General features: G+C 39.5%; 1 protein-coding gene across 1 annotated transcript in view; it reads left to right on the plus strand.

Annotated features, from left to right (window-relative positions):
* The window catches only part of MED27 (mediator complex subunit 27), an 84,126-nt gene that overhangs the window by 12,223 nt on the left and 45,109 nt on the right, over positions 1 to 26,794 (plus strand). The window contains exon 3 of the mRNA XM_048325711.1: positions 20,625 to 20,755. Within this exon, the coding sequence (XP_048181668.1) occupies positions 20,625 to 20,755 (131 nt within the window). The remainder of the gene's footprint in view (positions 1 to 20,624; positions 20,756 to 26,794) is intronic.

The following is a 26,794-nucleotide window of genomic DNA, read 5'->3' on the forward strand; positions in this document are numbered from 1 at the left end:
CGGTGCCATGGTTGGGCTGGTTTGGGGGTTGATAGGAAAATAGAGGAGAGATCAGAATATGATCATTACCCTCAGAGCTACTTCACTCCTAACTCCATTTGCTGCTGGTATATTTTCTTGGTATGAGCTAGCATTTAAATCTACTAGAGCTGTAAAATCCTGAAATTCTGGAAATAAAGACGCTTATCAGTTCGTGTTATCACGTCCTTTGCTGATACAAGATTAGCCCAAGCATTTATAGCAGTTCATTTAATCTAATTTTAAGTGCCTGAATGTAATGATTCTTGCAGAAGAAACAAAAAACATGAATAAAATCTTTTAACCACTGATACTTGTTCAGTTACAGTATATGTGGAAAAAGATGTCCTCTGAATTAATGAAAGAAGATTTAATGAAAGCTGATTGATTTTACCAGGTGCTAGTCTTTCACATTTTTGATCTTTTCACAGAAAGATCAAAAGTTTCTGTATCCTGAGCAGCAGTTATCTTGTTGTGCTCTTTTGTGAAGTTCTTGGCTTAGTGTGAAGCATTCAGTCATGCTTTGGAGCTGCACTGAGTGTGCTGAAAACTTAAGCCCTCAAGTTAAAATGCCTAAATCTGGACTGGGTGAGTAATCTGAGAGGAGAAATGGCACATGGCTGCAGTTGCACACTTGCCTGGTCTTCTAGTGAGTTAAAAATGCATTTCTTGGGGTGTACATTTTTTTTATATGCTCATGATTTGCTTGTTCTCAGATACCTCTTCTTCAAAAGCCCATCTACTGACAAGCTGGCAGTAATAACTAATATCCTTATTAGATGGAATTAGCATGAATCATCGTTATGAGAAGTAATGACCATGTTGAAATGCTAAGGGTATTTTCAAGATTACCTCAGACTTGGTTGGAAAGTCGGGTATAATGGCTACATCTTACAGCGTGTAATAAAATCACAGAGGTCTTTGATGTTCAGAGTTGTGCTTTGGAACAAATAGTTCTATTCAAAACCAGCGCAGCCTTGATTAATTTGGTTATTGTATCTGGATTCTCTAAGCTCCTGTAACTGGTAGTGGCAGAGTACTAAAGGTGCTCTGTGTACTGCATGGGCCATTAGACACAAAGGAGTTGTATCTTGATGTGACATTCTACAATATATTCTAAAATAGATGTATTTACTTCTCATTATATGAAACTGCAATTCCTGGGGAAATCAATATTGAAAATACCCACTAAAAGCCTCCCAGGATCTGCAAGCATGCACAAAAAGGAGCTGGATGCATGTGCTATTACCCACAAGTGGTGGGTTAAAGTGAATTATTTTAATCTTTTCATGTCAACATCAATTCAGTATATTTTCCTTATTGCACCAGCCTGTTACTGCTAAGGAAGATGCAGAGAATGTGGACTGGAGCAGCAAGAGTCCTCAGGTGTCTTTAAACTGTTTTAAGCTGCCCATGGTTTGAAAATATTCAAGAATCTGTGATATGAGCTGTTTGACATTTTTCCTATTCCAAATGCTCAAAGGAATAAATCTACATAAAGAGTGTTAAAATGAGAGAGTCTTTGCGACAATGTCTGGATCTCAGAATGTTACTTTATTTCTCTTTTGGCTGACCACCATGATAAAACAGCTGAATCAAATACGTTCTTTTATGTATAAAATATATTTTTTGGGTTTTGACAGCTTGTTTCCAGTTTTAGTCTAATTCAGTTTGAAACAGCTGTTCCTGATCTCTGCAAAACAGTTTTCTGATGGAAATCATGACATTCTCAACTACTGCGGTGTTACTGGGCTCTGTCTCATTTCAGATGGTGGCTTTTCTTTATGGGAAAAGAATTCTTCATTCAGAGAAAATGTCACTTTTGTATCAAATAAGCTGCAGTTAAAAAGATAATGGCTTCCTCCTCCCTCCGAGGTTATCCCTCAGTGAGGGTGGATATATGTTTCTCTTTTGAGAAAAAACATCCCTGTGTGTTTTACCATTAGTTAGATTTTTATTCTAATGTTCCCTGCCCTACCCATCTGCTTTCAGTTGGGTTCTATTTAGAGTCTTCTCTGCAGTTGTCTCTGCACTCAGACTTAACAAGTTCTCTGGTTTGCCGTCTGCTTCAGTTTTACTCTGGAGTCAAATCTTGTATTTTCAGAATTTTCAGTGTAGCATTTTCAGTTTGCTCAGTGCCATCTTCTTTTTTTTTTCTTTTTTTTTCTTTTTTTTTTTTTTGGCTGCACTGCTTGATGCTTCTTCCAAAGCTGTTTGTAGAAATTTCATAGATGACAGAGCTGATCAAGTCTGTGAGCTCTCTTGTGCCTGATAAAGCACCAGCTAACCTTTCATTTCCAGTTTTCTGGTTCTTTTGGACACCCCACATGTAGTATGGAGTGAAGTTAATAACTTTCAGCTTAAAAGAACTTGCTGTGTAGTTGACTCTGTGAGCATGAGTGTATGATGTGGACTTCTCAAAACACTTCTGATGGGGAGGATGAAGGTTTTGGGAGCAGCAGTGTTGCCAAGTTTGTCATGGGACTGGAGGGGCTCTGGAGTTGTACATCCTCCTCCTTCCTCTGTCCTCAGCTTGCTGGATGAGGTTTCACAAGTTGTTCACTTTGTTGTGCGTGTCTTTTTCCATCTATAAAATAAACAACTATAAAATAAGGGTTGTGCTTCAGAGTGAATGCTCAGAGAAATCCGAGATGCTGTACGTGAGTAGGATCTCTGGTGTTGCTGATCCTCACTTATGGACAAATACCATCCTGAAGTCTCTTTTGAGTTTTTTTTTTTTTTGAAGGACAGTTTAGCAGCTGAAATAAAACTACTGTCCAACATGACACCAAAGCTTTAAAGCTTTACTTCCCAAAGAGCTGTTAAATATGTTTTCCGTTCCAAATTCAATGTTTTGCCTGGCAAATACTTTGGAGTGTTTGTAGCTTTCCTTGGTTGTTTTTTTTTTTCCCCACAGTCTAAAAAAGCAGACTTGGGGCTGCATTAGGATTAAGTGAGATTAGAAACATCTTCTTTCCATCCCTCTTGTGTACCTCGTATGGATACATCCTAATTGTATTGATATTGCATTCATCCTGCAAGAATCTAAGACCTTTAGTGTCTGCTGATGCTGCAGTTTTGATGGTGTGTTTTTCTTGCAAGCAAAATCAATTCAGACAAATCTTGGTAACTTTTACAACAAAATAAAATGACTATGCCAGGCAGCTATGGGAAGTTTTTTAAGCATGGGCATGCTCTTAGATCACACACAGGGTTGTTCCAGCAGAATCAATTGGTTGATCTACTAGATTTAAAGGTCAACTGTAATCACATTTCAGGAAGATTGAAGAAGATATAAAATTGCTACTGTGCTTTTCTGGGTCGCATACCCACTTGTGGTGCTCTTTGCTTTTCCCCTGTACATCTTCATTTACTCAGCCAGAGCATCAATACAGAAAGGGCACAAGTCAATATGCTCGCTTTCTGCTGTCGATGAGGGAGCTACTTAGTTGTTATTTCCTCCAAGCCAATACTTTCCCTCTGGAAGAGCTGAAGCAGAGAAGAGTTCACTGCACCCGACGGATTTGGAAGGAACGAATCTCTCTTCCAGGGAAAAGCTGTGAGGAAAGCTGCAGTCTGGCTGTCTTGTTAGATAATCCACGCAATTGCTTGAGTTGACGCATCCCAGGGATGATTCTGTCTGTTCAAAGAGCAGCACAGGTGCAAGAGAGTCAGCATAACCCCCCCTTTCATGTGTGGGGACCTTCAAAAGAACTTCCCATTACTCCTGGTTTTTGGTGTTATACAGATGTCCACAGAGACCACGCAGCTTTGGAATATTCTGTTTTGTAAATACGGTGTTTCAAAGTTGTATTTCCATGTAATAGGCAACAATATTTGCACACACAGGTGAATAAATTTCCTGTTAATTTTTTGCAAGAGCCCAAACAACTGTGTTGCCGTAGCAGGTTGCATGAATTAAAAGCAGCAGGGACATGGAATATTCACCTGCTCAGATAAAATTAATTTTCCCTGCAAAATAAGAGTCTTGGAATGAAGAAGGGGTTGATGGGGGGAAAGAGATTTCATTTTAGTTGATAAACCAAAGCAAATTACTGTTAAAGTTTGTTCCCTCACGAACCATATTATTACTATATCAGTTTGATAGGATTTTATTCATGAAGTTTTGCTCTTTTCCTGTACTGATAAACTTGTGTGGGTCTTCCATGGAATAGCAGGGGAGAAGTGTTTAAAATGGAATAGACATTCATGGCTTGGAAGGTGTTCTGCATTGGAGAGTACAGCATTGCAGATGCTTTTAGCTAATCTTCAAACAAATTTCAAAGTAACTTTATGATTTTTTTTTGTGGCTAGTAAATGCATATTTGCTGATGGTCAGGCTGTGGAAAAGGTTTTGTTGTGTTAGCAGAACATGAAAAGATGATTCTTTTCAAGAGTCACATTCCTTCAAAAAATCTGTTGTAGGTCATGTTAACTGTTCTACAAAGGTTATTTGTGGTAGAACTCTCTGAGCCTAAATTAACTTGGAGAGTACTGTCTTTAGTGCATTTTCATATGTGCTAACTTGCAAAATGTAGTAATTCCCAGATGGATGGAAATCAAGGTCTGTGGCTTTTCTCTAAGCATCCATGACCTGCTTTTAAAGCAGACATGGACATACAGCAGTGGCTGAAGGCTCTGCTTGAGTGGGCTGAGGAGACATTTATTGTGCATTTATTTAAGGTGCCCTTTTTCAGAGATTCTTGCTCTGCTGGCTGCCTAAATTCAGTCTGTGTTTTGCTTTGTCAGCCACTGTGAAGTCTGCAAAACTAATGTCTCATGTTCACTTCTCTTATGGTAAATCCGGAAAGGTTCTTTTTTTTCTAAATAAATAATGGACCAGGGAAAGTTTTCAGAGACTTGCATGATCAGACTGGAGCAGCAGCACGTCCTTTGTGGTTTTCCCAGTGATGAAGTCAAACAGTGCCTTGACAGAATGATTTGGGTTTTCTTTTCTTGAAAGTTGCTTAAATCTGTTTATTTTTTTAACCTTTATTGATGTTTGTTTGTCTTCATTAAAAGTGTACTTAGGGAAACAGTGAATCTTGTAAAGGGCAGAAGTAGTTTGAGAAGGGTACTGCAAATGCAGTTATTAATTTCATGTCTGCAGTTGCATGTCATCCTGACCAGTAGGTTAGAAAGATTCTTGCAGGGACTTCAAAGAGGTTGAAAACAAGAATATGTGACATGTTCATGAAGTTTTCAGGCTAAAGGGAATTGTCAGATTGTAAAAGAATATTTCTGTGTGAAAGGAAGTTTGCAAAGTCAGAAAAACCTGTCAGCAGGATTGTTAGTGTCATGTAAACTTTATGCCTTTTTCTCTTCTTGTTTTTCCTTCAAATCACAGGGCTCTATATCCCTTCTTTCTTCAGTTTGGTAATTGTAGCAGCAGATGCCTCTTGGAATTGAAACAGTTTAATATAAGATCCATCAGTTGCCAGAATAAAATACCCATTAGAAAAGGAGAAGAATAATCCCTTTATTAGCAGGAGTACTTGAACAAAGGTGTTTCATCAATCTTAATAGTTTGCTTTCTTGAGAAGAGCAATGCCAGTGGCCGCAGTCTTGGCAGGAGGATGCTGGGACTGTACCTGCAGGTTCTGTTCTAATTCTGGTACAATGTCTCAGGCTTAAGTCTGGAAAAAGAGAAATATATCTGAAAGCATCTTCCTTAAAAAGAACTTGCTTTGGTTTGCTACTTGATTATTACTTTAAAGAACCGTAACATTTGGTTACTCCCTGAGAGGGATGATAAACTTGTGCTTTTGAGTTTCTTTTACAAGTCTACCCAAGTGCAGGTGGTTGTGTGCTCATGCTGAATTCTAAACCCTTTGGAAAACTGTGCAGAGGCCTTTTACCAACATCAGCAACTGTGTCAGTGAGTTTTGATTTAAGAAAAATAATAGGCATATTCTACAGTAAAACACTAGTTTTAGTGGATTTTTTAAAAATGAAAATAATCCTGTAGGTGAAACAGGAATATGTCAGCATAATCTGTAGCTGAGTAGCATCACCTGTCATGGTGTGCAAGGCAAGATGATATTTCCTCTGCTAAATCCAGCTACTGAGCTTGCCCTTTCAACAACCTGATTTATCACAGGAAACTTGCAGAGGAAGAAGGATCTCATGCTTGGCTTTAAATTGAGGCTTTCACCTGTGCTCTGATTCCACAGTGAGTATATATTTATTTTAAGAGGTTCTTACGGTCAAAGAGTTTATAATGTTTTCGCCTTTCTGAAAAGTTTTGTGCTAGATTTCTAGCTTATTTTAAGTCCTTGCATAACTGGTATATTGCTTAGTCACGATGGCCTTGAAATGCAATACTTTAAAAAAATTAGTTTGAGGTCCTTATGCATTTGTCAAGAACTCCTTCACCTGCTCTTTCCTGTGTTGATGTGTTTGTTGATGTGTTCTCTGCCATTGCCTCTGGGTGTGTCCTCAAGGCTCAAACAGGGCCATTTCCATTTGGAACCAGCTTCTTGTCTCCTCCAGCATGGAGTTGGAAACTTCCTTTGGCAAATATTGGTTTTGTTCCATGTAAATAAGTCTGCCATAAAGAAAAGCAGACCCTAAAATCCCCTCAGCTTGGTAGTGCTGCCCAGTGCAGAATGTGCCATCTCCATGGTTTTGAGCCTTCATTATGCAGCTTGCACTCCACACACTTTTATTTAAAGCAGAGCTAAAAGTAGAACTAAATAGCTGACGTTCAGAGACGTTTGGTGTGATGCAGAATTCCTGGGAGGGGGCCGGGACAGGAAGAGGAGCGCTGCTCCTGCCAGGTGGATGGAGCTCATTTATTTGCACAGAACTGTCTATGCAGGACTCATGGAAGAACTCTGAAGGGCCCACGCTTTATCATGGAATGTAGGCCAACTGTAATAAGAACTTCTGTTTTCTTTTACTCTCGTTTACTTTTCTTTTGTTTTATCCTCTGAAATGATGGAATTTGGTTTGCTGTGGCTGTTACAGCCAAGCAAACTATTGCTACTGAGCTATTGCAGCATCCCTGTGCCGACTGCTTTTCATGGAGCCATCTCCATATTGCAGAGCCATCTGTTTTCCTTACTGTCCAGGCACTGGGCTCAGTCGTATAAATTACTGACTGCTCCTTAGCTTTCAATTGTTCCTGTTTGTTCAGCGTGCTGCCAGCAAGGCTTCAGCTCTCCAGCATCATTTTTAAGTTTTCCTTGCTCTTTTATGTTTTTGTGAACGCCTCAGGCAAAAACTATACTTGAGTGAATTGTCAGTTGTTCATGTTGCTGAATTATTGGCTTGATAAAATGAACTTTGTGAGGTAGGTAGGTAGTGTCCTCATTAAAAACGGTTTTGTAGCTGGAGAAGTGATGGAAACAAGTTCAAAAATCATGGTGTGTGAGAAGCAGTGTCTCGCTCCACCACCGCCCCAGTTTCCTTAAATGCACACCAGTTTGTCATATTGCTGGTGCTATGAGCTCATACAGAAAGATCCTTTTTGGTTGTGTAAGTATGTGCACTGCTGAAGAGTTGAGGATACTTTTAGAAAATTTAATGCTGAATTTATCAGCTCATGTCTGCTTCGAGATTGTATTTGTAATGTAAAATTCCAACTGTAAATGTAATGTAACAGTTACATCGCGTTTTTTTTAAATGTAATTTCTATTTATCTCTGTCTATCTCTGAGACCAAAAGATACAGGTTTGGGTTTTGTTTTCTTTTTTCTCACATGTGTGATGTGTTTTTATGTTCCCACTTGCAGTGGTTCTCCAACATTCTGCACCCACAATACTGCAGTGATAGGCACCATGCTGTGCTCAGCTCCATGGGGAGTTTGCTTCTGGCCAGCTCAGAACTGTTGGAGAAAGAGTTGCTTTGGTTTTTGAGGTGAGGAAAATGAGAATAAATGAGAATTTAAGGTAGGGTATTCTGTGTCTGTTCAGGACTGGGAAGTTTTGGAAGGTGGCAGACCATATATATGGGATGCATTGAGGTTTTTATGAGAAGCAGTTGATAGGATGAGGTTGATATCAGTGCACAATAGGGTGATGCTGAAATTTTGGTACAACACAAACTATGTGTAGGGAGGTCAGTGCTGTTCCCCAGGGTCAGCTAGACTTTTTGAAATCATCTAGCTCAGGACTGGTGAACAGCTATGAACTGGGTGATGCTGGTGCAGGGAAGGAGAACCAACCCCCTCAGAGCCTCCCTGGCTCTTTCAAGAGATAAAGTAATATTGTGATGAATTCTTTTTTTTTAATTTTCCCCCCTTTCATTTTTTTCTTGGTATTGGGGAACATTCAGAGGAAAAGGCCAGTAGTGTTCATTTGTTCTGTAGGGGCTTGTAGGCAGTTGTGGCCTTCAGCAGAGATGGGTGAAGGAGTTAAAACAATCACTGATATTTGTTTATTATGATTGAGGGAGGAAACACAGCCTTGGTTGAATGAAGCTGTGTGGAATCATTTTCTATTCCAGTCCAGTGTTATTCCCTCACTTGTCATGCTCTGGTCATTAGTGCTTTTAATTTACCTTCCAGTGAATGTGCCAGATGAGCCCCTGCGACCAGCCACATTTCTGTTTATTTTTCTGATGATGGCCATCTGAAGCAATAGATTGATGTCTGCAGTTTTTACTTCATTAATAATGAAGTCCACAAAGCAGTGAGAGGAATTTCTGTTTACTTGGTGCCTTGAACTGAGGTACTGATAAATGGCTGGGCTTTGATCTGGTAGGATTTTTGTAGTGATTATCATGATACAGAAATAAGGTATGTCCAGGTTTAAATGAGGATCTGAAATGTCTGTGGGCTAAATGGTAGACATTTAAGTGGTAATTGGATTGTTGAAAAGTGCCTGCAAGACAGCCAGTGCATGGAAAATCAAATATATGTCGGTCTCCTTTGAAATCCATGAAAAATAATAATTTTATTTTCCTGTGGCTTTAACTGTGTCCCACAGCAACATAAAAATGGCTCAATCTCCAAGTCTTAAAACCCTGTGATAACACCAGTGCAAATTCCTAGCTAAGTAATGAATCTCTAATGTTTGTAATTTCCAGAAAGTATTTTCCCAGTTCTGTAGTGGCAGTCAGTGTTAGGAATACTGTAGGGCTGGTGTGGGCGGGGATGGTTTTTGCTCATTACAGTGACAGCTGCAAGTCTGGTCTTCAGAAGCCTGAGTTTGGCCCTGAGTATCATTCTCTGTCCCCTCTGTTCCTATTTTGAGCCCAGTAAAGAGAAGCATATGTTTTCTTGCATCAGCTACATCGGTGTTACCTTGTGAAGCATGACAAGGTCATGTGTTTATATGGCAAAAGAGGAAATCTCAAATTGTGTTTGAGCTGTCTTAGAACTGCTTTTTTCTTGTGATAGATTAAAGTTTTCCATGATGTAGATGGTTAAATTTTGATTCATGCAGGTATGCATGTGTTGATGCTACAGTGTTGCTCCTGAAATTGGTACTGTTATATTATTAATATTGCAGATCATGCCAAGGAGGTGTCTGGCATTTAATACAGAACATAAGAAGGTTTGCCTATCCCATATGAAAATATCAAATTGGAACTGAAGATGCTATAAAAATTTAAAAGGAACAAGGTCAGCCTGCAAATTGCGTATTTTAAAAAGCAGAAAATCATCTATTTTTAACAGCAAATTTCCTTACCTGTTAGTACCTTTACTAATAACATTTTCGATTATTAACACTTGAAAATGGTTTTAAGCATAATTTTAATTGTAAAATCACCTAGTTACCATTTGTCTACTGCTCATTAATACGGGGTTTTCTAGTTGAGAGACAGAAGAACTGAGCCAGAAGCATTTGGGTTCCTGTGCTCCTCCTTTATGATCAAACAAGGTCAATTTATTCCAGTCATGAAAGAAAAGGTAATGGATGGGTCACCTGCTTTGTCCCAACGTATATTGAGGAGGGCAAAGTGGGTAAGAGGGTTCTTCATAACAGCAAACAAAACAAAACAAATCTGTAATTGAAAATAAAAGTTTAACAAATTTGGACTGCTGCTGAGGTGGATGGTTTAAACACCTGTGGTAATTAAGCATGGAAGGAATTGGAGAGGAATAGTCTGGGACTTGCCTTCCTTGGAACTGAAAGTTCAGCTTCTTCATTTTTAACTTGGTTTCAGAGAATATCTGGTGGGATGTGCTTTACTTCCAATTAGTGTCTGGTCCAGACAGAAAGTTGCAATGAACTGCTCCAGACTAATCCTTTATTTCAAGCGATGGAAGTGGGGGTAGAGATTCCTACCTTGCCATGACCTGGCTGAAAGCCTCTTCTGGCTGCTTCGAAGACTTGCTCAGCACCTGACTGCAGTCATTATCTGTAGAAACTCTACTACAAATCTAGTAAGTAGTAAAAACATTTAGTGTTCTTAAAAATCTGAGATTCCTCAGATCCACACCCAGCATGAGTGGAATAAGAATTGTGAAGGTAAATTTAACAGTATTTGTAAAGAAGCAAGATAAAGCAGGGAAATATGGTAGAAGGCATCTGAGAGGAGAAGTGTGGGCATTGTGTGAGATCCTGCAAATAACATTCTGTGCATGAAAACGGTGCTGAGTAACTGCCTCTTCATCCATGAGATCCTGCAGACTGTGGTAATTTGAGGTCTGGAAAGAAGCACATAATGAAAGTCTGAATCCTTAGCACAGGCAGACTGATTCAGATTGCACAGGCATTATGAAGCATTTCCTAGTTACCGAATTCTTCATTTGTAACCTTAATTTTAATGTAACTTTTTTAGCATACCTAAAAATACAGGAAAAACACTATACTTTTTTCCTCAAATATACAATATTTCTTAGGTCAGCACAAAACCTCCCACCTCCCTGTAAATGGTGTGTTATAAATACCTAAATAAATACAATAAAAAGCTTTTGGAGAGGATTTCTTCCTTTTGGTTCCAACGAGAGAGGAGTAAATAAAGTAATTGATGTGCCCTGTTAGCTGTCGACCAAGTTTCATGTCCAAGTTTCGTGTGGCGTGTCTTTCCTTTGGCATGCACAGAGAAGCAGCGGATTTTAGCACCTCGCCTACAGCATCCACCTCCTGACAGCAAAACTTGTCAATAGAGAAGCATTCAGCACTTCATTATTTCTACAACCTGAGTGCATTTGCGAATTAATTGATGTGTGGGAGGAAAGGCATCTGCTATTGTAGAAGCCCTTAACTGTTGCAGCAAAACTAGAAATAAACTGGTTAGCTGTAGTGAGCTGATATGCTGTTGCAGGTGTTGGAGCCTCTGAAGTGGATCTTGTCCTTTTTTCTTGTTTTTGATATTACAAAAAAAAAACCCAAACCCAAACTTCTCACTGAATTGTGACCATGGAAACACCAGCACAATAAAGATAATACCTTGTATACTTCTATATGGTTGCTAGCAAGTCGTTTCATATTTCTTGCTGGCTCAGCACCAAAAGAGAGTTTTAATTAGGCCTGTAATGAATGAGTGGGAGCGTTTTAAAGGCTATTAATCTTGTGGTGTAATTGAGTTAATTATAATATCATTATAAGCTCCCATGAAAATAGGATGAAGTGTATTCCATTTGTTTTACTCCTAAAGTTATTTCTGAGGTCCCCCGGCTTCATCCCAAATGCTCCTACTGCAAGTCTTCAACAGAGGAAACTGTAAAAGCATTTCATGTGTCATTGCACCAAACCTTCTGTTGTGCATCATCCCAGTCCCAGGCTCTCTGAGCTGCCCCTTTACTGTAGCTGCGGGTGCAGAGTGTCTTTAGTTTGCATTTCCCAGAGTAGTATTTCCTTGTTTTTCTGGTTTCCGATCAGTAACTCACCCGAGTGTGGCAGATGAGAGTAAGAATATGTGATCTATTTTCAGAAATAAAGATTACAGCAGCTTTCGAACTGTTACTCTTTGTGCTGTGGCAAAAAAAGTGTGTAGCAAAAGAGGTGGTTTTTGCAAAGCATATGGCTCTTCCACTCGTTCAGACTACAGTAAGTTTGGGATTTGGTTGTAAAACATCTCTGTGCTTTTTGCACTCTCTAGTCAGAGTGTGACATCTCCAACAGATGGACACATAAACTTTCCATAATCCACTTCTTTCCCTTCAGAAGAGGAGATGAGATTCTCATCTGTAAAAGTAGTTGAGGAAAACCTAATCTGTCGAAGTCTGTTGTGTGCTTAGATGTGGGGACGTGAAAATGTGATGGAGACACAGCTCAGCTCCGCACTGGAGTTCGGCTGTTTCTGGGGCTGTCTGCAGCTGCGAGGTCAGCCCTGCTTTTGTGTGTACTTCAAACCTCCTTAGAGCATTTGCCAGGGAGGTTGAGGTTGGATGTCAGGAAGAATTTCTCCACGGAAAGGGTGGTCAGGTGTTGGAAGGGGCTGCCCAGGAAGGTGAAGTCACCATCCCTGGAAGGGTTCAAGAGACAACTGGAGGTGGCACTCGGTGCTCTGGTCTAGTTGACACTAGATTTGGCTGATAACACCATCCTGTTTGCGTTTTGCAACCCTGCATTATCAGGATTGTCTTGGTTCAGTGCTTTTAAAGTCTACAATGAAGAGTAGTTTCCAACCTTAACCCTGCTGGGATAGTAGAACTGCTTTTTTTCTTTCAGGAACTTTGCTGGTCACACTTTTATATTTTCCATCCTCTTGACTATTACAGATTTTGTAAATAGTTTAGAAATGCCAGCTTGTGATGTATGGGCCTCTTTAACATTTCTTTGATTTATGTGCACTATGCTGAAAAAAAGCAGAGGAAGCATATTATTCTGGAAAAGAATGTTGCCAGTCTTCCATTTTTTCAGTCTTAGTTAAAAGCTACACTTTTATCAATCAAACCTGATAGATTCTTTTTGCATTCCCAAAAACATTCATAACTTAACTCTTTGACGTCTAAAGAAATAATTTGCCTAAGACTTTTATAAATGTCTGTTTATTTTTTGGACGTCTAACTTGACATATCTTTTAACCTGATTTTTCAGAAGTTCCAGACACCTGTGGTGATTCCAGGGTTTATCTCTGTAAAAGTCCCTGGTGCTACATGGAAAGGATGAAAGTTAAAACCTCTTACTCAAACTAGTGGGAACAGTGACCTTTAATTTAAGATTTGCTCTTATTTATGGATGAATATTTTCTGTGGGTTGCTTTATAGTATCTAGAAAAAGTGGATAAATTAATCTGATCATGAATATTCTGAAGCTGTAGTAGGAATGTTCTTACAGGGGAATAAGCCTCATGTATTCTGTTCCAAAACTCTCCAGCTTCAAGCTTTAATTGCTTGTTGCTAGTGGGCAGGAAATTAGCATTCCCTGCAGCCTTGCTTCAGGATGCCTGCTAGATTTAAAGAAAGATCGTACCAAAAGTAACCATTTAAGGAAGAATTAGCTCCTAATTTGGCGACTTCGGCTCAGTTTAAACAATATTCCTTCAACCCCTTCTGCTGGTACAGCGGGGTGGTCACCTTGAGTAGAAGAGTGGTGATGTCTGGTGTAGCTGGCAGAGCCTCAGGATGGACTGTGGAGTTGTGATCTTCCAATTTCCCCTTCAGGAAGTCCACAGGAGACTGAGGGAAGCCAGGTTTCCCTGTGCTGGCAGGAAGACCCTCGGCTGGGCTGTTGTCAGACACTCAGTATGGTTATCTGCAAGTCTAAAGATATTGTGCATTTTAATTATTGTGCAAGTGACCAAAGCTAAGGAAAGGCATTTAACAGAAGTTAAAATAATTAAATTTAATGAGTTAGGGAAAGAATAAATTAGCAGCACTAGTACTGGGTGTTGTTATTACTGTTCCACTGCTTACCCACTAATGGGCTTCCCTCATCTCTGCTTTGACTGCCTGTCTCCCCTTTGTCTGGTTGTGCACCTGTGCTGGTTGGATTTACATAAGCTGCACCGTGTAGACATTTTGTTGAAGAATATTAATTTCTTTATTTGTCTGTAAAGTGCTTTGTTTGCTGTAGTAAAGCCCACCCTCAGAGCTGCAAATCAAGGCATGGTGCTGGGCAGTTCGGGGAGTGTTTCTGTACCTGATTGCAGCCCTTTATTCTGCCATTTGGGCTTAAAGTATCTTCCCATTTCTTATCTAAGCACCGGAGCACCCCCTGTCACAGAGGCAGCAGGTCGTTCTTCATACTGACATCCTGCCACCTGAGCCCCTGACACCAAAGATTTAGTCTAGGGCTTTAGAAATATTAATTTTAGCAGGAGAGGAGTGTCTCCAGGGTTCTGGTGGCTGTTTAAGGGGGCACGGCAGTGCTGGGGGAAGGTACTAATTGTGTCCTTATCTTGGAGTTTTAATGATGACTTTCCCCTGCTACAGATTATTTGTCCTATACAAAGATAATGCTTCTGTCAAAAAGGAATTAGGATTTTCTGTCAGATATTGGTCATGTGAGTTCTTGGGTCTTCAGACTTTAATGAAGTCCATTAAAGGAACACACAATTGTGAACACACTCCACAGAGTGACACTAAGACCATTTGCCCATTCTGGACAACCTCTGTACCAACCACCTGCCTTGAGCTCAGGGTTACTTGAAAATGCTGCTGTTTGTTACTGCACCTGATTTTATTTTGTCATTTAGATGCAGAACACAATGTAATAATTCTAGTTTGGTTTTTGTAATTCTGTTATGTGTTTGTGTTGTAGCTGCACATACAATGAAATAAATGCCAGTTCATTTAGTTATCTTTCAGTAAATATGTATGTTCAAACCCTTCAGAGTACCTGGAGGTATAAACATTTCAAGCATAAAATACAGTTATTCTTCTAAAGAGGTAAATAAAGTAGCTTGTAACCCCAGATTGTGATTACTCTGCCTCTTTATCCATTTCAAACACTACATTCCTTTAAAATTCAGCCTGGTGGCTGTGTAGTGTCCCTTTGTGTTGACATTATCCAAAAAGCAAGAATATGTCACTTCTGTAACTATTAAATGGATTCCAGGAGTTTTAAAAAAAGAAACGTGAGTGAGACAGTGGCTTTTGCAGAGACTTTGAACAGTGCAGGTCATTTTATTGGCAGCAAGGATGCAGATGCTGAAGTTTTGACCAATTCCTTGAAGAAAGTGCCATCAAATTTGCTATCTCTGCATGGTAAAAAGCCAAAGACTTGCAAGCACTATTGGAGTGAGGGAACATTCATCAGCAGTCATTCATCAGCAGAACTTCAATGTTTTCGAAAGAAAAGTATGGGGAGAACACACTTTAAGGCTGAAATCTGACACTAATTAAAACAGCACTCTCAGCAAAAACAGGAATTCAGAGACAATGGAACAAAATCCGTAGCAAAGACAAGGTGTTAAAAGAAACAGGGATGTGTATCAATGCATTTCTGTTTGTTGTGTCATTATATAGGTAAATAAAAATGTCTCAACTTGTTTTTGAACTTCCCAGGTCAGGGAGAGAGGGAGGAGAGAGACCTAAGAGAGAAGGCCTGTGCCAGGGCCGTGTGCAGGGCTGATGTTCCCAGCCTGCTCTGTATCCTGGTTCATTGACCAGGATGAGGCCGTGGCATCTCACTGCAGTGGAAGTCCCAGCCCAGGCATGAGAGAGGACAGTGAGAGAAGTATGAGCTCATTATTGTCACAGTTTAGTCAGATCAGGATGTTTAGAAAAAGGTGTAACAACTTTTGCACAGGGATTTAAAAAAGGTGGGATGGGAGCAGCCTTTGTTCCTGTTGTGGATAGGTGTTTCTTGCTTAAATATTCTTGTAAACTGGAAGGTGTTTGGGGGGGCATAAATGCTTTTAAAAAAAATAGAATAAAGTGTCCTCATTAAATAGTAAAATAGAGCAACGACAATGTCTAACTTTGCTATTAATTGAAAAGCCTGCAACCTAGCTCCACAAGAGGAAAACCACTGAGTAAAGAAATTGAAGACTCTTCTTTTGTCTTATTGATGCTGTTTTGGTCAAGTCAAGAATTCAGCTGTCCTAAAATGATCAAATATTGTTTGGAGAAAAAGAGAATTTCCAAACAGGCCTCATTATCTGAAAAAAGCTTAAAGATATCAATTAAGGTGGTATAATTTCTCTCTTGCCTACTTTAGTTTGCGGAGATGAAACCGTGGGAGTGTCCTGCTTGCTTGCTCCTTGCTCTTTTCAAAAGAGCAAGTAGAGTTTTATCATAATAGACAAATCCCTTGTTATCTGCAAGGGAGAAGTAGTTTAATGATGAGGGGCAGAGCACTGTGCATCCTAAAGGAGGCAAATGTGCATCACCAGGATTGGAGTGAACTCAGAAAATGCCACGGTGGGTGAGTATCTGTCAGCCACCTCTCTGAAAGGCATTCCTTGGAGGAATGGAAATAAACTTTACATTACCAAGATCTGAGAAAATGTTTTTCTGTTTATGTATATGGTCAGTAAATATTTACATAAGAATGGAAAAAATAACAGGGTAATGTGATTACAAAGAAAATCATTATTCTGATTTCACTTTTTAAAGTGTTGGTGCTTAGAAAGCTTTAATTAATGGCAAAATGTAATGTGCATCTGAGCTGATGTGATCAGTTGCTAATGCTCCAAGTGATTGGTTTTTTTCTTTTTCTCTTGTTCTTTTTTTTCCCTGATTCTTACCTTCTTTCAACCAGTTTTTGCAACTTTGGATGGCCTTGTCAGTAAGTGCAGTGTACTCACTTGTTTGGGCAGCAGTCAGCACATGCAAAATCTCCAGTCCATGAATTATGTAAACTAAAGACCTCTAGACCCAGCTTGATTCTAATGATGAAGCTTTAGCTTTCAAAGTTTTAAATGCACACTGTGCCCATGTCTGTGGTTTCGTAACATTCACTGAGAGTAACCCTACAGGCTGAGATGGAAACCTGTCACAATATGGTCAGTGCTTTTCACTTGAACAAAGGGACATTTTCTGCAGGGTTCTGGCTGTAGCAGAAGTTTTCTGTCTGCTCCAAATCTTAAAGATATCTGCACAAGACAGGATTTTTTGGGGGATGGGTAGGTTCTTTTTGGTTATTTTCATTGTTTTAGGAGGTACATTACCTTATTTCTGATAAGAAGAGTCACTGGGGTAGAATAAGGAAAAGATATTATGTGATTGACTTCTTTAAAAATATTAATGCTTTCAGAGTTAAATCAATTCTGTAATTCTTTAATACACCTTTTTTTTTGTTTAAATAGTTCATGTGAAAGCCTAACATATCTAGATGAAGAAATTGTTCTCTTTACAATTACAGCTGTGAGGAAAGTGACTCCCAAGTGCTTTCTCTGTTGATGCCCTTCACTTAGTGAGGAAGATTAAGAGCTGTTAATACATGAATATAGTTTTCATGTACTCAGGAACACTGAAAATGGGAACCATTAGTGATAGTGTTTTGTTCTAGAAAATACAGCCATGTGGCCATTAACACAGAAAAATAATTAATCTTAAAAAATAATTTTAAAGTAATGCAAGTTCTGTTTTCATTTGCCTTCATTGTAAAGCTTTTGTGTATATTGCAGTGTTACTTTCAGTACCTTTCCTACATTCCTAAGGAGTCACTTTTGATTTTAAAATGTAGAATTCACACATCTACTTGGAACTGCAGTTTTAAGAAAAATATCAGCTATCATGAGACTCATCATAAACCTGTACAAGTTGGCACTGGGGTATATCCTGGCTGCTAAATGTTGTAAATTGATTTTTGTTGTTGCTAGTTTTGATTTCTTGGGTTTCTGAAATAGATTTTCTGTTTCATCTGCATGTATTAGGGAAAAAGGATTGATCCTATTGATATTATGCAGAAAAATATTTCATTAGGAAAAGCTTAGTCTCACACGAGCCAGGTGGAATTCCCCAAAGCTGAAAATGTGGATGCTTGCTGTAGTGATGGGGAATTCCTTTGCAGCTGATAGGGGAATGATTTGCAGGACTACCTAGTGCTGCACCAGTGCTCATTTCAGTGAGTATTCACCATTCTGCTGGTTTAACTGGACACAGGTGTCAGAAGCAGAGGGAAGGTTATTGGGAATGTTACTGGGAATGCACTCAGCAGAGTAGGTTTGACCATCAGCACCTTGGCAGCTTTTGGCCATGCTGGGTCGTGGGGTGTCAGACCCCTCTGAGGTGCTGGAACACAGCAGCTCCGCTGGTCCAGCCAAAGGCTCTGTCACCCCCTGTCTCATCTCCAGCTGTAGCACGTGCCCACAACGTTCTCTCCAATGTTATTCCAGCCACCAGCATTCCTTGGCTTCAGGACTCCTGGAGCTCATTGTGGTTTCTGTGTATTCATTAACCCAAAAAAGGGTTTGTGTCCCATGAGCTCATCTCAGCCTCCCTGCATGAGCCTTTTAGCACCCACAACATCCTCTGACAGTGCATTTCAGTACTTTCCCCTAAAGTGGAGAGAATGTGTTTGGAAATGGTGTTCTCTTGTTGTTAAGCAAAAATTTGGGGGGATTGGTGTAGTTTTAGCTGAGATTTTCTCTCATGGTCGATGCTGGCAGACAAAGGTGTTTATTCTGTAAGAGGAAAAGGGAACTGAATGGCACCTCTATTATCCATCAGACCATAAATCTCCTGGCCATAGTTTTGATACTTGTGGTCCTGCTTTGGCACTATTTTCAGGTCTTGCTTCTGCTCCTCAGAAAAAGGATTAAGAAACAATTTCCTGATCCCTTCAGTGAACACCCCGTCCCCAAAAAAGAGAGCACTCTGTGTGGTACAGTATGTGATGCTTTAATAATGTATAAATCAAGCTGGACAGAAGCTGCCTGTCAGTTTTATTAACTTTGACCTTTTATCCCATTATAAAGATGGTTTGGTAAATATTTAATGGCCGTTACAGGTTTTGACAGTTGGACCTGCATTCATAAGAGCAAAGGTAGATTATGAAGAAATACTTGTAATTAATAAAAATAACTTAATCACTGGGACTCAGCCTTGAAGGACAAAATTGTGGTTTAGAATCTATTTATTTTTAATTCTTTTTGTAGTTTTTTGGTTGGTGTTTTTATGCCTGACCACTAAATGTCACTAACTGGGAGGTTATAAAATGTTTTTAAGAGGTTGCCTTTAAAATCCATCTCTGATTAGCACCGGTGATTACCTCCATCTCTGAGCAAGTGTCTAAATAATGTTGTTTACCTGAAATACCTGCACAGAGAGCATCAGTGAATGGTGTCACCAGCACAAAATGTAAGAGTAAGAGGTAAGATGCAAGAAAGAAAAGGAAAAGCATATTCCTGGAGTTGAAGGGCTCTTCTGGCAGAGCTATCTTTGCCTTTAATTCCCTGCATATTGCACTCCCTGCACATTCAGGTAGTGAAGATTGAAAACTAAGCCCCTGACACTGAAACATGGCCTTTCAAACATGGACCCTCCATCGCTCTCATTGATTTTTTTTCATTTCAGAAAACTGTCAGAGAAAAACAAATTTGAGCAAAATCCATTGGTTGGGGCAATAAAATCCCCCCCTTCCCTGGTGGAGCTCAGCTCTCTTCCCATTAGGAACACGATGTGTCTTCATGTCGTGCCACGGCTGAGCTCACGTGGCAAAGCAGCCAAGGGAACCAGAAGCCTGTTAGAAATCCTTATGGATGTGCTGAGCAGTGACATCTGAGTCAAACTGGCTCAGGGGATTGCTGCCCTCCTGTTCACAGGTGTTTTTGAGTACATCACTTCCAAGCTTTGCTTCCCTCCTTTTCGCTCAGTCCCTGGAGAGCAGCTTAGTCTAAGACCACTTTGTTTTCTGAACATTTTTAAATCATAGTCTCCTGACCATAACCCATTTTTTATGTGCAGACCTTGGGGTTAGAGGTGTTAACGTGTGAAACAGTTCAGCTTTTTCAGAACAAATCTTTAGACAATTTAAGGAACACAGAGATTCAGGTGCTGGAATGATGCAGGAAATTACATTTGTCTGACACTGAGGCTTCCTCCCCTTTCCAGTTCAAAAATAGGGAACTCAGTATGTAATTGAAGGTGTTCAGAGGAGAATTTGTAACTTGTTGCACTTGGAGGTGGTTGCAGGACAGGCAGAGCCCTCTAGCTGTTCTTAAATCTGGGAGCTGTGGGAGTGCACTCAAAATCCTGCCGATTCATGTTGTGTCCTTCAGAAATTTTTCTTTTATTGGCAAGGAAAAGAAAAGTTTAGAGGAGAAAGCTACTGAATGTGAATTGTTCTGCAGTGCTATGGAGATGTGCGAGCAGGTATTTTAAAAGCAAGATTTTTCCTTACAGTGGTAGAACCTCCTTTGCAAATGTTTTGTTTTTATGTTTAAGAAGAAAAAGAGGAGTGTTTTTTCTAAAAAGCTGGTTTATGTTTTGAAAGGGTTGCATCTGTCTTCCTCTTATCTTCTTCCTAAAGTGAGAATGCTTAGTCCCTAGAGAGGAGCAGCAGTCTCAATGTTTAAAAGCAAGCCCAAGTTTCAATTGAGTTAGACTTGAGAAGAAGTCCTTGATTCATCATCTTACTTGCCCTGATGCACAACTTGCTCCTCGTACCCATTTCACAGCAGACTTTTTCCATGTGCTTTTGTCCCTATTGTCTTCTACCAAGCAATATATCTGAAATACCACACATTAACGTCCTGACTGGCTGTAATTTGAATCAGGTGCCACAGGTAGCAGAGGTCTGACACAGACAGAGTACTGCAGTGGGGTGTATTTTAATATATATATATATATATATATATATATGTTTTTTCTTATCCAGTTGCAGTACCATGCTGGGCTGGCATCTGGCCTTTTGAATCAGCAGTCTCTGAAACGTTCGGCCAACCAGATGGGAGTCTCTGCAAAGCGCAGACCGAAAGCCCAGCCAACAACTCTTGTCCTGCCTCCTCAGTAAGTAATTGGATATTTGGAAGAGTTTCCGTGCTGGGGGGTGGCATATTTCTTATTAACTTACTGGTTTTTTGGTTTAATGTTCAATCATCATAATAGGCAACCTCATGCTTGCAGTTTTGTTCCATACACATTCTCTTTGTAGCAGGTCATTAAAAAACTTTTTGCAGCACGAGCTTGTCATTGAGGAATGATGCTCACCTGATTAGTATGACTTGGAGCTTCAAGTAGGACTTTTCTGAAAGTCCTGAAAGACTGAAGCCAGAAAGTCTTTGGTGTGAGTACTTTCTCGGCAAACGTCTGTTCCGAGTCCATCTGTTCACCATATGTTAATTTTGCATTGGATCTAAACCTCTTTTACAGGTGACAAGCAATTATGAGGACACTTAGAAACTGTTTGAGGACAGAGAGTATCAACACTTTAAGCAGGCTGTATGTAGTGATGCCAGAAACACAGAGATGTACACAACGAAGCTTAAAAATTAATCAACCGCCTGAAATATTTAGTTACATGTAAGAAAATGATTATTATGTAGAAAATGAAGTGCTAAGCAATTGTTCATTGTGCTGAGCATCCTTGTAGTTTGTGGAAACTGCCTGCTTTTCTCCACAAAACAAGAGTCACTGATGTATAAACACTGTGCTACCAAAAACCTCGTAGTTGCAATAATAAAAGTCCATGTTGTCACCAGATTTCACAGGTGTATGTTTAATGTGTTTCTTCCTTAAAGGAAGCGTGAAAAAAATCAGAGTCAATAGAGCTTTCCCCTTGTATATTAACTTTAAAGTGCTGGTAATTCAAGAATCCATAAAATGCTTGATTGTTTTACCAATATATCCGACAAAGGAGAGCAGTTTGAAGGGGCTCCAGCAGTAGTTCAAAACCAGATGTTGTTTCTCTGATATGTGTGATGGAACAGGGGTATCTTGTGGCAAACTGGCTGATTAGTTTTCCTCCTTTGTTGGGGTATCTGGAGCTTCAAATGGACTTCTCCAGGCAGTCTGTAAACTGGAGTACTGTGATATCAGTTGACACAGTTTTTTTCAGAGGTCTTAAAATATTTTGGTGGGTTTTGTTTTATTTCTGAATCATGGCATCTCTAGTTAATAGCAGTATATATAAAGAGCTAACTTCTATTTTTGCGTAGAAAAATCTGTTCTTAAACAGTTGCAGCTGTATAAATCTTAATGTGAGATACATAATACACACATTTAAAAGTATTATATTTCTTGTTATCTGTAGATGATTTTCCTTCAGTGGTGGATTTATCTAGGATCTGCAGATAGACTGAAATTTTAGTGTGGTAGCTAAACTTCCGCCAGTAGTTGAATTATGTTTCAGTATCTTATTACCACTTCCAACATTATTCACAGGGAAAATGTGTTTCTGCTGAGCTGGCCCTTTATCTGTCACTGGGTTCCTCCTCTCTGGCTTCTCTTTGACCTTTCCATATTTGTTCTTGTTTGCTATCTCGGTATGTCTTAAGAGAATAATAGTGATATTAAGGCAAATCAAATACCGGTTGGGCTCAATATCTTGTTTCCAACACAGGGCAGAAGCAGATTGTGAAAAGACTTATGAAAATAGGCTTATGAAAAGTATTTAAAAAAAAAAAAAGGTGTGACAAATGGATTTTAATATCTTGATTTTGCTGTAGTTTCATGCAAATAGTGATGAATCATGCAGTGGTATTTTTTTCCCTTCATTCTTTATAAAATGCAAAAAAGAAAACATCCAGGTGCAAAACTACAGATCTCCTTGAAAGGGCATCCTGCATACTAATATTCCCATGGCAATTCAAGGATTTATTTTTTTTTTTTTTTAGCTTTATTAATTCGTCAAGAAAGGGGTAACTATTTCTTGGTCTATTTTTGCTTTGATGTATGCTATTAAAATTAAGTTCAGTGAAAAGTCATTGGGCTGAGTAACAATGAGTCAAGTGTTTCTTAAATGTTGTTCAGAGCAACTGTATTATCTAGAGCTTTTCTTAAACAGAAGTAGTTGAAACCAGCTGTATGCCAAAATGTCATTTCAGGAAAGCAGGTTGGAGCAAATATCAACACTGCAGTAATTCCTGTCTGCCAGCAAAGGAACGCAGGAAACAGTTGCTCAGGAGGTATCAGAGGTGATGATTTGGGCAAAGAATCTCCTAAAACCAATTTATTCTTATGCAGATTTTGCACATGGCTAGTTTGCTAGTAAACATGTCTACATTTGAGTTAAAGGTAGTATTAGAGGGCAGGTTACTAATCTGTTTATTTATGGTCCTTTTCCTTGAAGAAACTGCATGAGTAACTTTTGCTATTGCGCTTTACGTTCTCGGTGGCAGTGGTGTGAGCTGAGCAATTTTCTTGCTCATCCAGGTCTTTGATCTTTGCTGCTGGGGCGAGACTTGGGTTGTATTCCACAAACTAAACATACCCAAATGGTGTTTCTCCTCATAAAGGGGGTGATACAGCAGAAAAATCGAGTTCAGTGTCAATTCACTGTTCACTTGAGCCTTCAGTCTCTCTCTCTGCTCTGCTTTTCTTCTTTCCTCTCCAATATGCCTTTTTTTAAAAGAATCCAGTCAAACAAAGCAAACCCAAGCCTGTCTCCGAGGCTCAGCCATCTCTTCCTGCTTTACGCTCGCAGAAGGAGCTGGAGAAAAGGTTTTGCTGATGGCAAAAGTGATTCTTGGTGGGCTCTCACCCCTTTTCCTCCCCAGCCTTAGGCTGCCTTCTGATGTGCTCTGGTTTGGAGGTGAGAAGCTTTAGTTTTTCACTAGTAAATATATGAAACAGCAGCAGCAATTTTGAATCCAAAAGGTGGTGTTGCAAATGGAAGTTCTCTGCCCTATGCAACCACTATAAGGAAGATCTACATTTTCTCACTATTTGTTATTTGTTATTTCTAAGGGTGCTGAGGAGTTTTGAAGAGAGGCCTTTTGGTGTTCGGTTTTGCTTTTCAGTATTGGTTTTCCCTGGCTCTGAAAGTGCAGAAAGGAAGGCTGGATTGATGTGTGTCTCAGTCCCAGCCAAATGATCTGTGTGAGAAAATGACTAACTGCTGGCTGCTTTCTCTGCCTGCTTTGTCCCTCCTTCTGTCTTCTATTAACAAGACATCTCCCTGTACGTGCTAATGGATGCGTTCCCTCACATGCCTCTCATCTGGCTGCTGGTTCCTTCCTTCTGTTAAGGAATCTCAAGGCAGTGTTTGCTAAAGTGCTGAGAGCTGTCAGCTCCTTCTGAGTGCCTGGGGAAGCGTCTGCCTGCAGCCCTGCTGGAAACCAGGGTGGCTGCTCCTGCTTGGGAATCAATAAATAAAGACAATAAGAAATGACGGCGTAGCTTTTCTTTTCCTCTTGAAATGTAGTAATTGGTGCAGTTAATTAATCTTGTATTATTTTGCTTGGCACCACATCTCAAAAGCAAATTTGCAGTTAAGAAGTTGTCTCCGAGACCCTGAGGAAGCAGAATTCTCTCAGGGGATGCTGAAAGCAGGGAGCCCACAGATGTAATTCCTGCTGCTGGATCACCGTGCTGGGATCCCAGGGAATCTGGTGTGTCACTGTCCAGCTGGAAAACAACAGCAGTGAGCCACTGTGAGCTGGAGAAGGAAGAAAAGAGGAAGCCCAGGATGTTGTCTGTATTGTTGCAGCAGAGTTCAGTGGCACACACAAGAGGGTCAGTTAGTTTTAATGGGAATTTTTAGGGGTCTCGGTTGCAAACTCCATGACTTTGATAGCTCTGTTGCGTGGGGCTTTCTCAGTGCTCCCAGATTAATCATCTGTCGTCTTTGTCTGGAAGAAAATTGCCAGAACAAGAACTTGATCACCACAGAAGGTACTGAGACTCTTGCCCTTTATTGTGCCTTTTAGGGTCATTTGTTGTCACTTTGTGGTTTTGGAGAAATAAGCACACTATAAACAATAAACAAGTGGAAGTCTGGCTCTTGTTTGACAACTTCAGGCTCAATGAACAGAGAAGTTTGAGTAAAAGAGAGTCCAGTTTTTTTATTTTAAGGCTCTTCAGCTTGTCTTGTAAATCTCTTGTGGTCTGATGTATACCCTAACATGACAGTGAACATATTGTAATAGATTGAGTAAAAATCTCTGTAAATTTGTACTCTGTGGCTAGGAGCACACCAGCAAAATTACTTTTCTTTTCTTTTTTTTTTTTTTTAAATAAAGGAAAAGACACTGCTGCCTATGATACTGTTCGAGATAAATGAGCAAAAAAAATCTGTGGAGATAACTTTTCTTTTAGGAGGTAACTTGAGGATATAGAGACTCTGAATGGCCAGTTTGTTTCTGCTGCTTGTTCTGGGTGAGATGGAGGAGGTCTCTAATCTGCTGTCTACACCTCAGAATTCATCTGGACGATTCTTCTAGAGAAGAAGGATATATTCAAAAGATACATACTTCCTGCATCCTTTGGAGCTGCATTAGCTAAAGATGCTCCATAGTGAGTGGTCTCCTTAGAGAGTTAATTTCCTGGCTCAGCAGGTATTTGTTCATCTGGATTTGGAACAGAACTGTACAGATAATCCCAAACTCTTGTGTTTGTTGGAGCTTGATTCAATACCAGCATAGTCAAAGTGTTGTTCTGTCATAGCATTAATGTCTTACCTGTTTAATGGTTCTGTCATATAATTAGTTCTGTCAGATTCTATTGGCTTTGGTCAAGAGCTTTCTTCAGGATACTGAAATTGACTCTTAAGGAAGGATTTAGTATTAAATTAAGAAGTTGCTGGTTTTATGCTGGTTTTAACATTTATATAGATATATAAAACTATACACCTAGTCATCAGATGTGCCAAAAGAAATTATTTGGAACTTAACTTGTATAATTATCATTTTTGCATTAAAGAAAAATCCTGATGAACCCTTTGCCAAGAGTTTTTTGGAGGAAAGTGTTTTTTCAGCATTTTGTTTTATAAACAGCATCTAATTTCTTCCTATGTTCAGGGATTTTCAGTATGTAAGAAAGAGGCAGGTTATTCTTAAGGTAATGGCAAAGCGTGCTTAAGCCAATAAAGGTTCATAAGTTTTGTATTTTTTAAGAGAACATGTTTAAATTATGCTGTGTTAGTCCCTTCCAACCCAAACCATTGTGATTCCATGAGGAATCTGATTCAGTTCAGTGTGACACCAGGTGTAGGGGTGGGGTTATTTAACATGTCAAATGTTGTTATTGCAATAATTCAGTATCAGGAGCTGGACTCCAATCTTTGGGCCTCCTCCTGAAGTATTCAAGTGTAGAAGAGCAAAGTGTGTGGCTGCATTTTCTGTTTTGAGAAAAATAATTGGAAGTTCTTTGTGCAGTTCTGAAATTCTTCTTTGCCTGTACTGGCAGAGCTGCATTAAGTATCAATATTCATTAAATACCACGGAGATGATAATGTAATAAAGCAATAATCCTCAGGCCCACATCTATACTTCTCTCCAGAAGAGCTGAGGTTGAGAATGTAATTAAAGATTAAAACTCTGTTTGCATTCTGGAACATGGAGATATCTTTTTGTACATGATGGGGAATTGTATTAATAAGGAAGAGATCAGTTTTCAATATCTTTCAATACTGGGAGCTCATTTCATATCCCTGTTCATGTTTAAGTTTCTCACGGAATTCCTTTAGCTTGATTTCAGCAAGACAGTGCAACAGGAACTGTAAAAGAACATGTTGCTGAAACATGTGACCCTTTTGCTCCACAAATTAATCCCCTTTTATATGAAAGAAAAAAAGATTAAAAATTAGTTCTTTATGCTGTAGGACAATAATATTTACAAGAATAAGTTTAATTACTTTGCAGTTATGTATCATGTCGATCGAACATTAATTTTAGTATTTGGTGTCTTGTGTACAGTTTGGATCACATCAATGTGCTGTTTTCTCTTTATCTGTAGTTAATGGTTGAACTCCTGTTGCAGAGCTCTTTTGTGAAGCTGTTGTAGTGGGGAGTTGCAGTGTGTTGCCATTTATCCCTGACTCCCATACTGATTGCAGTTTGTTCGGGGGTTGTGTGGCCAGGGCAGTGGAATCCCAACGGTGGGGAAGCA

The sequence above is a fragment of the Corvus hawaiiensis genome, chromosome 21 (assembly GCF_020740725.1).
Source record: "Corvus hawaiiensis isolate bCorHaw1 chromosome 21, bCorHaw1.pri.cur, whole genome shotgun sequence".
In the NCBI taxonomy this organism is placed as follows: Eukaryota; Metazoa; Chordata; class Aves; order Passeriformes; family Corvidae; genus Corvus; species Corvus hawaiiensis.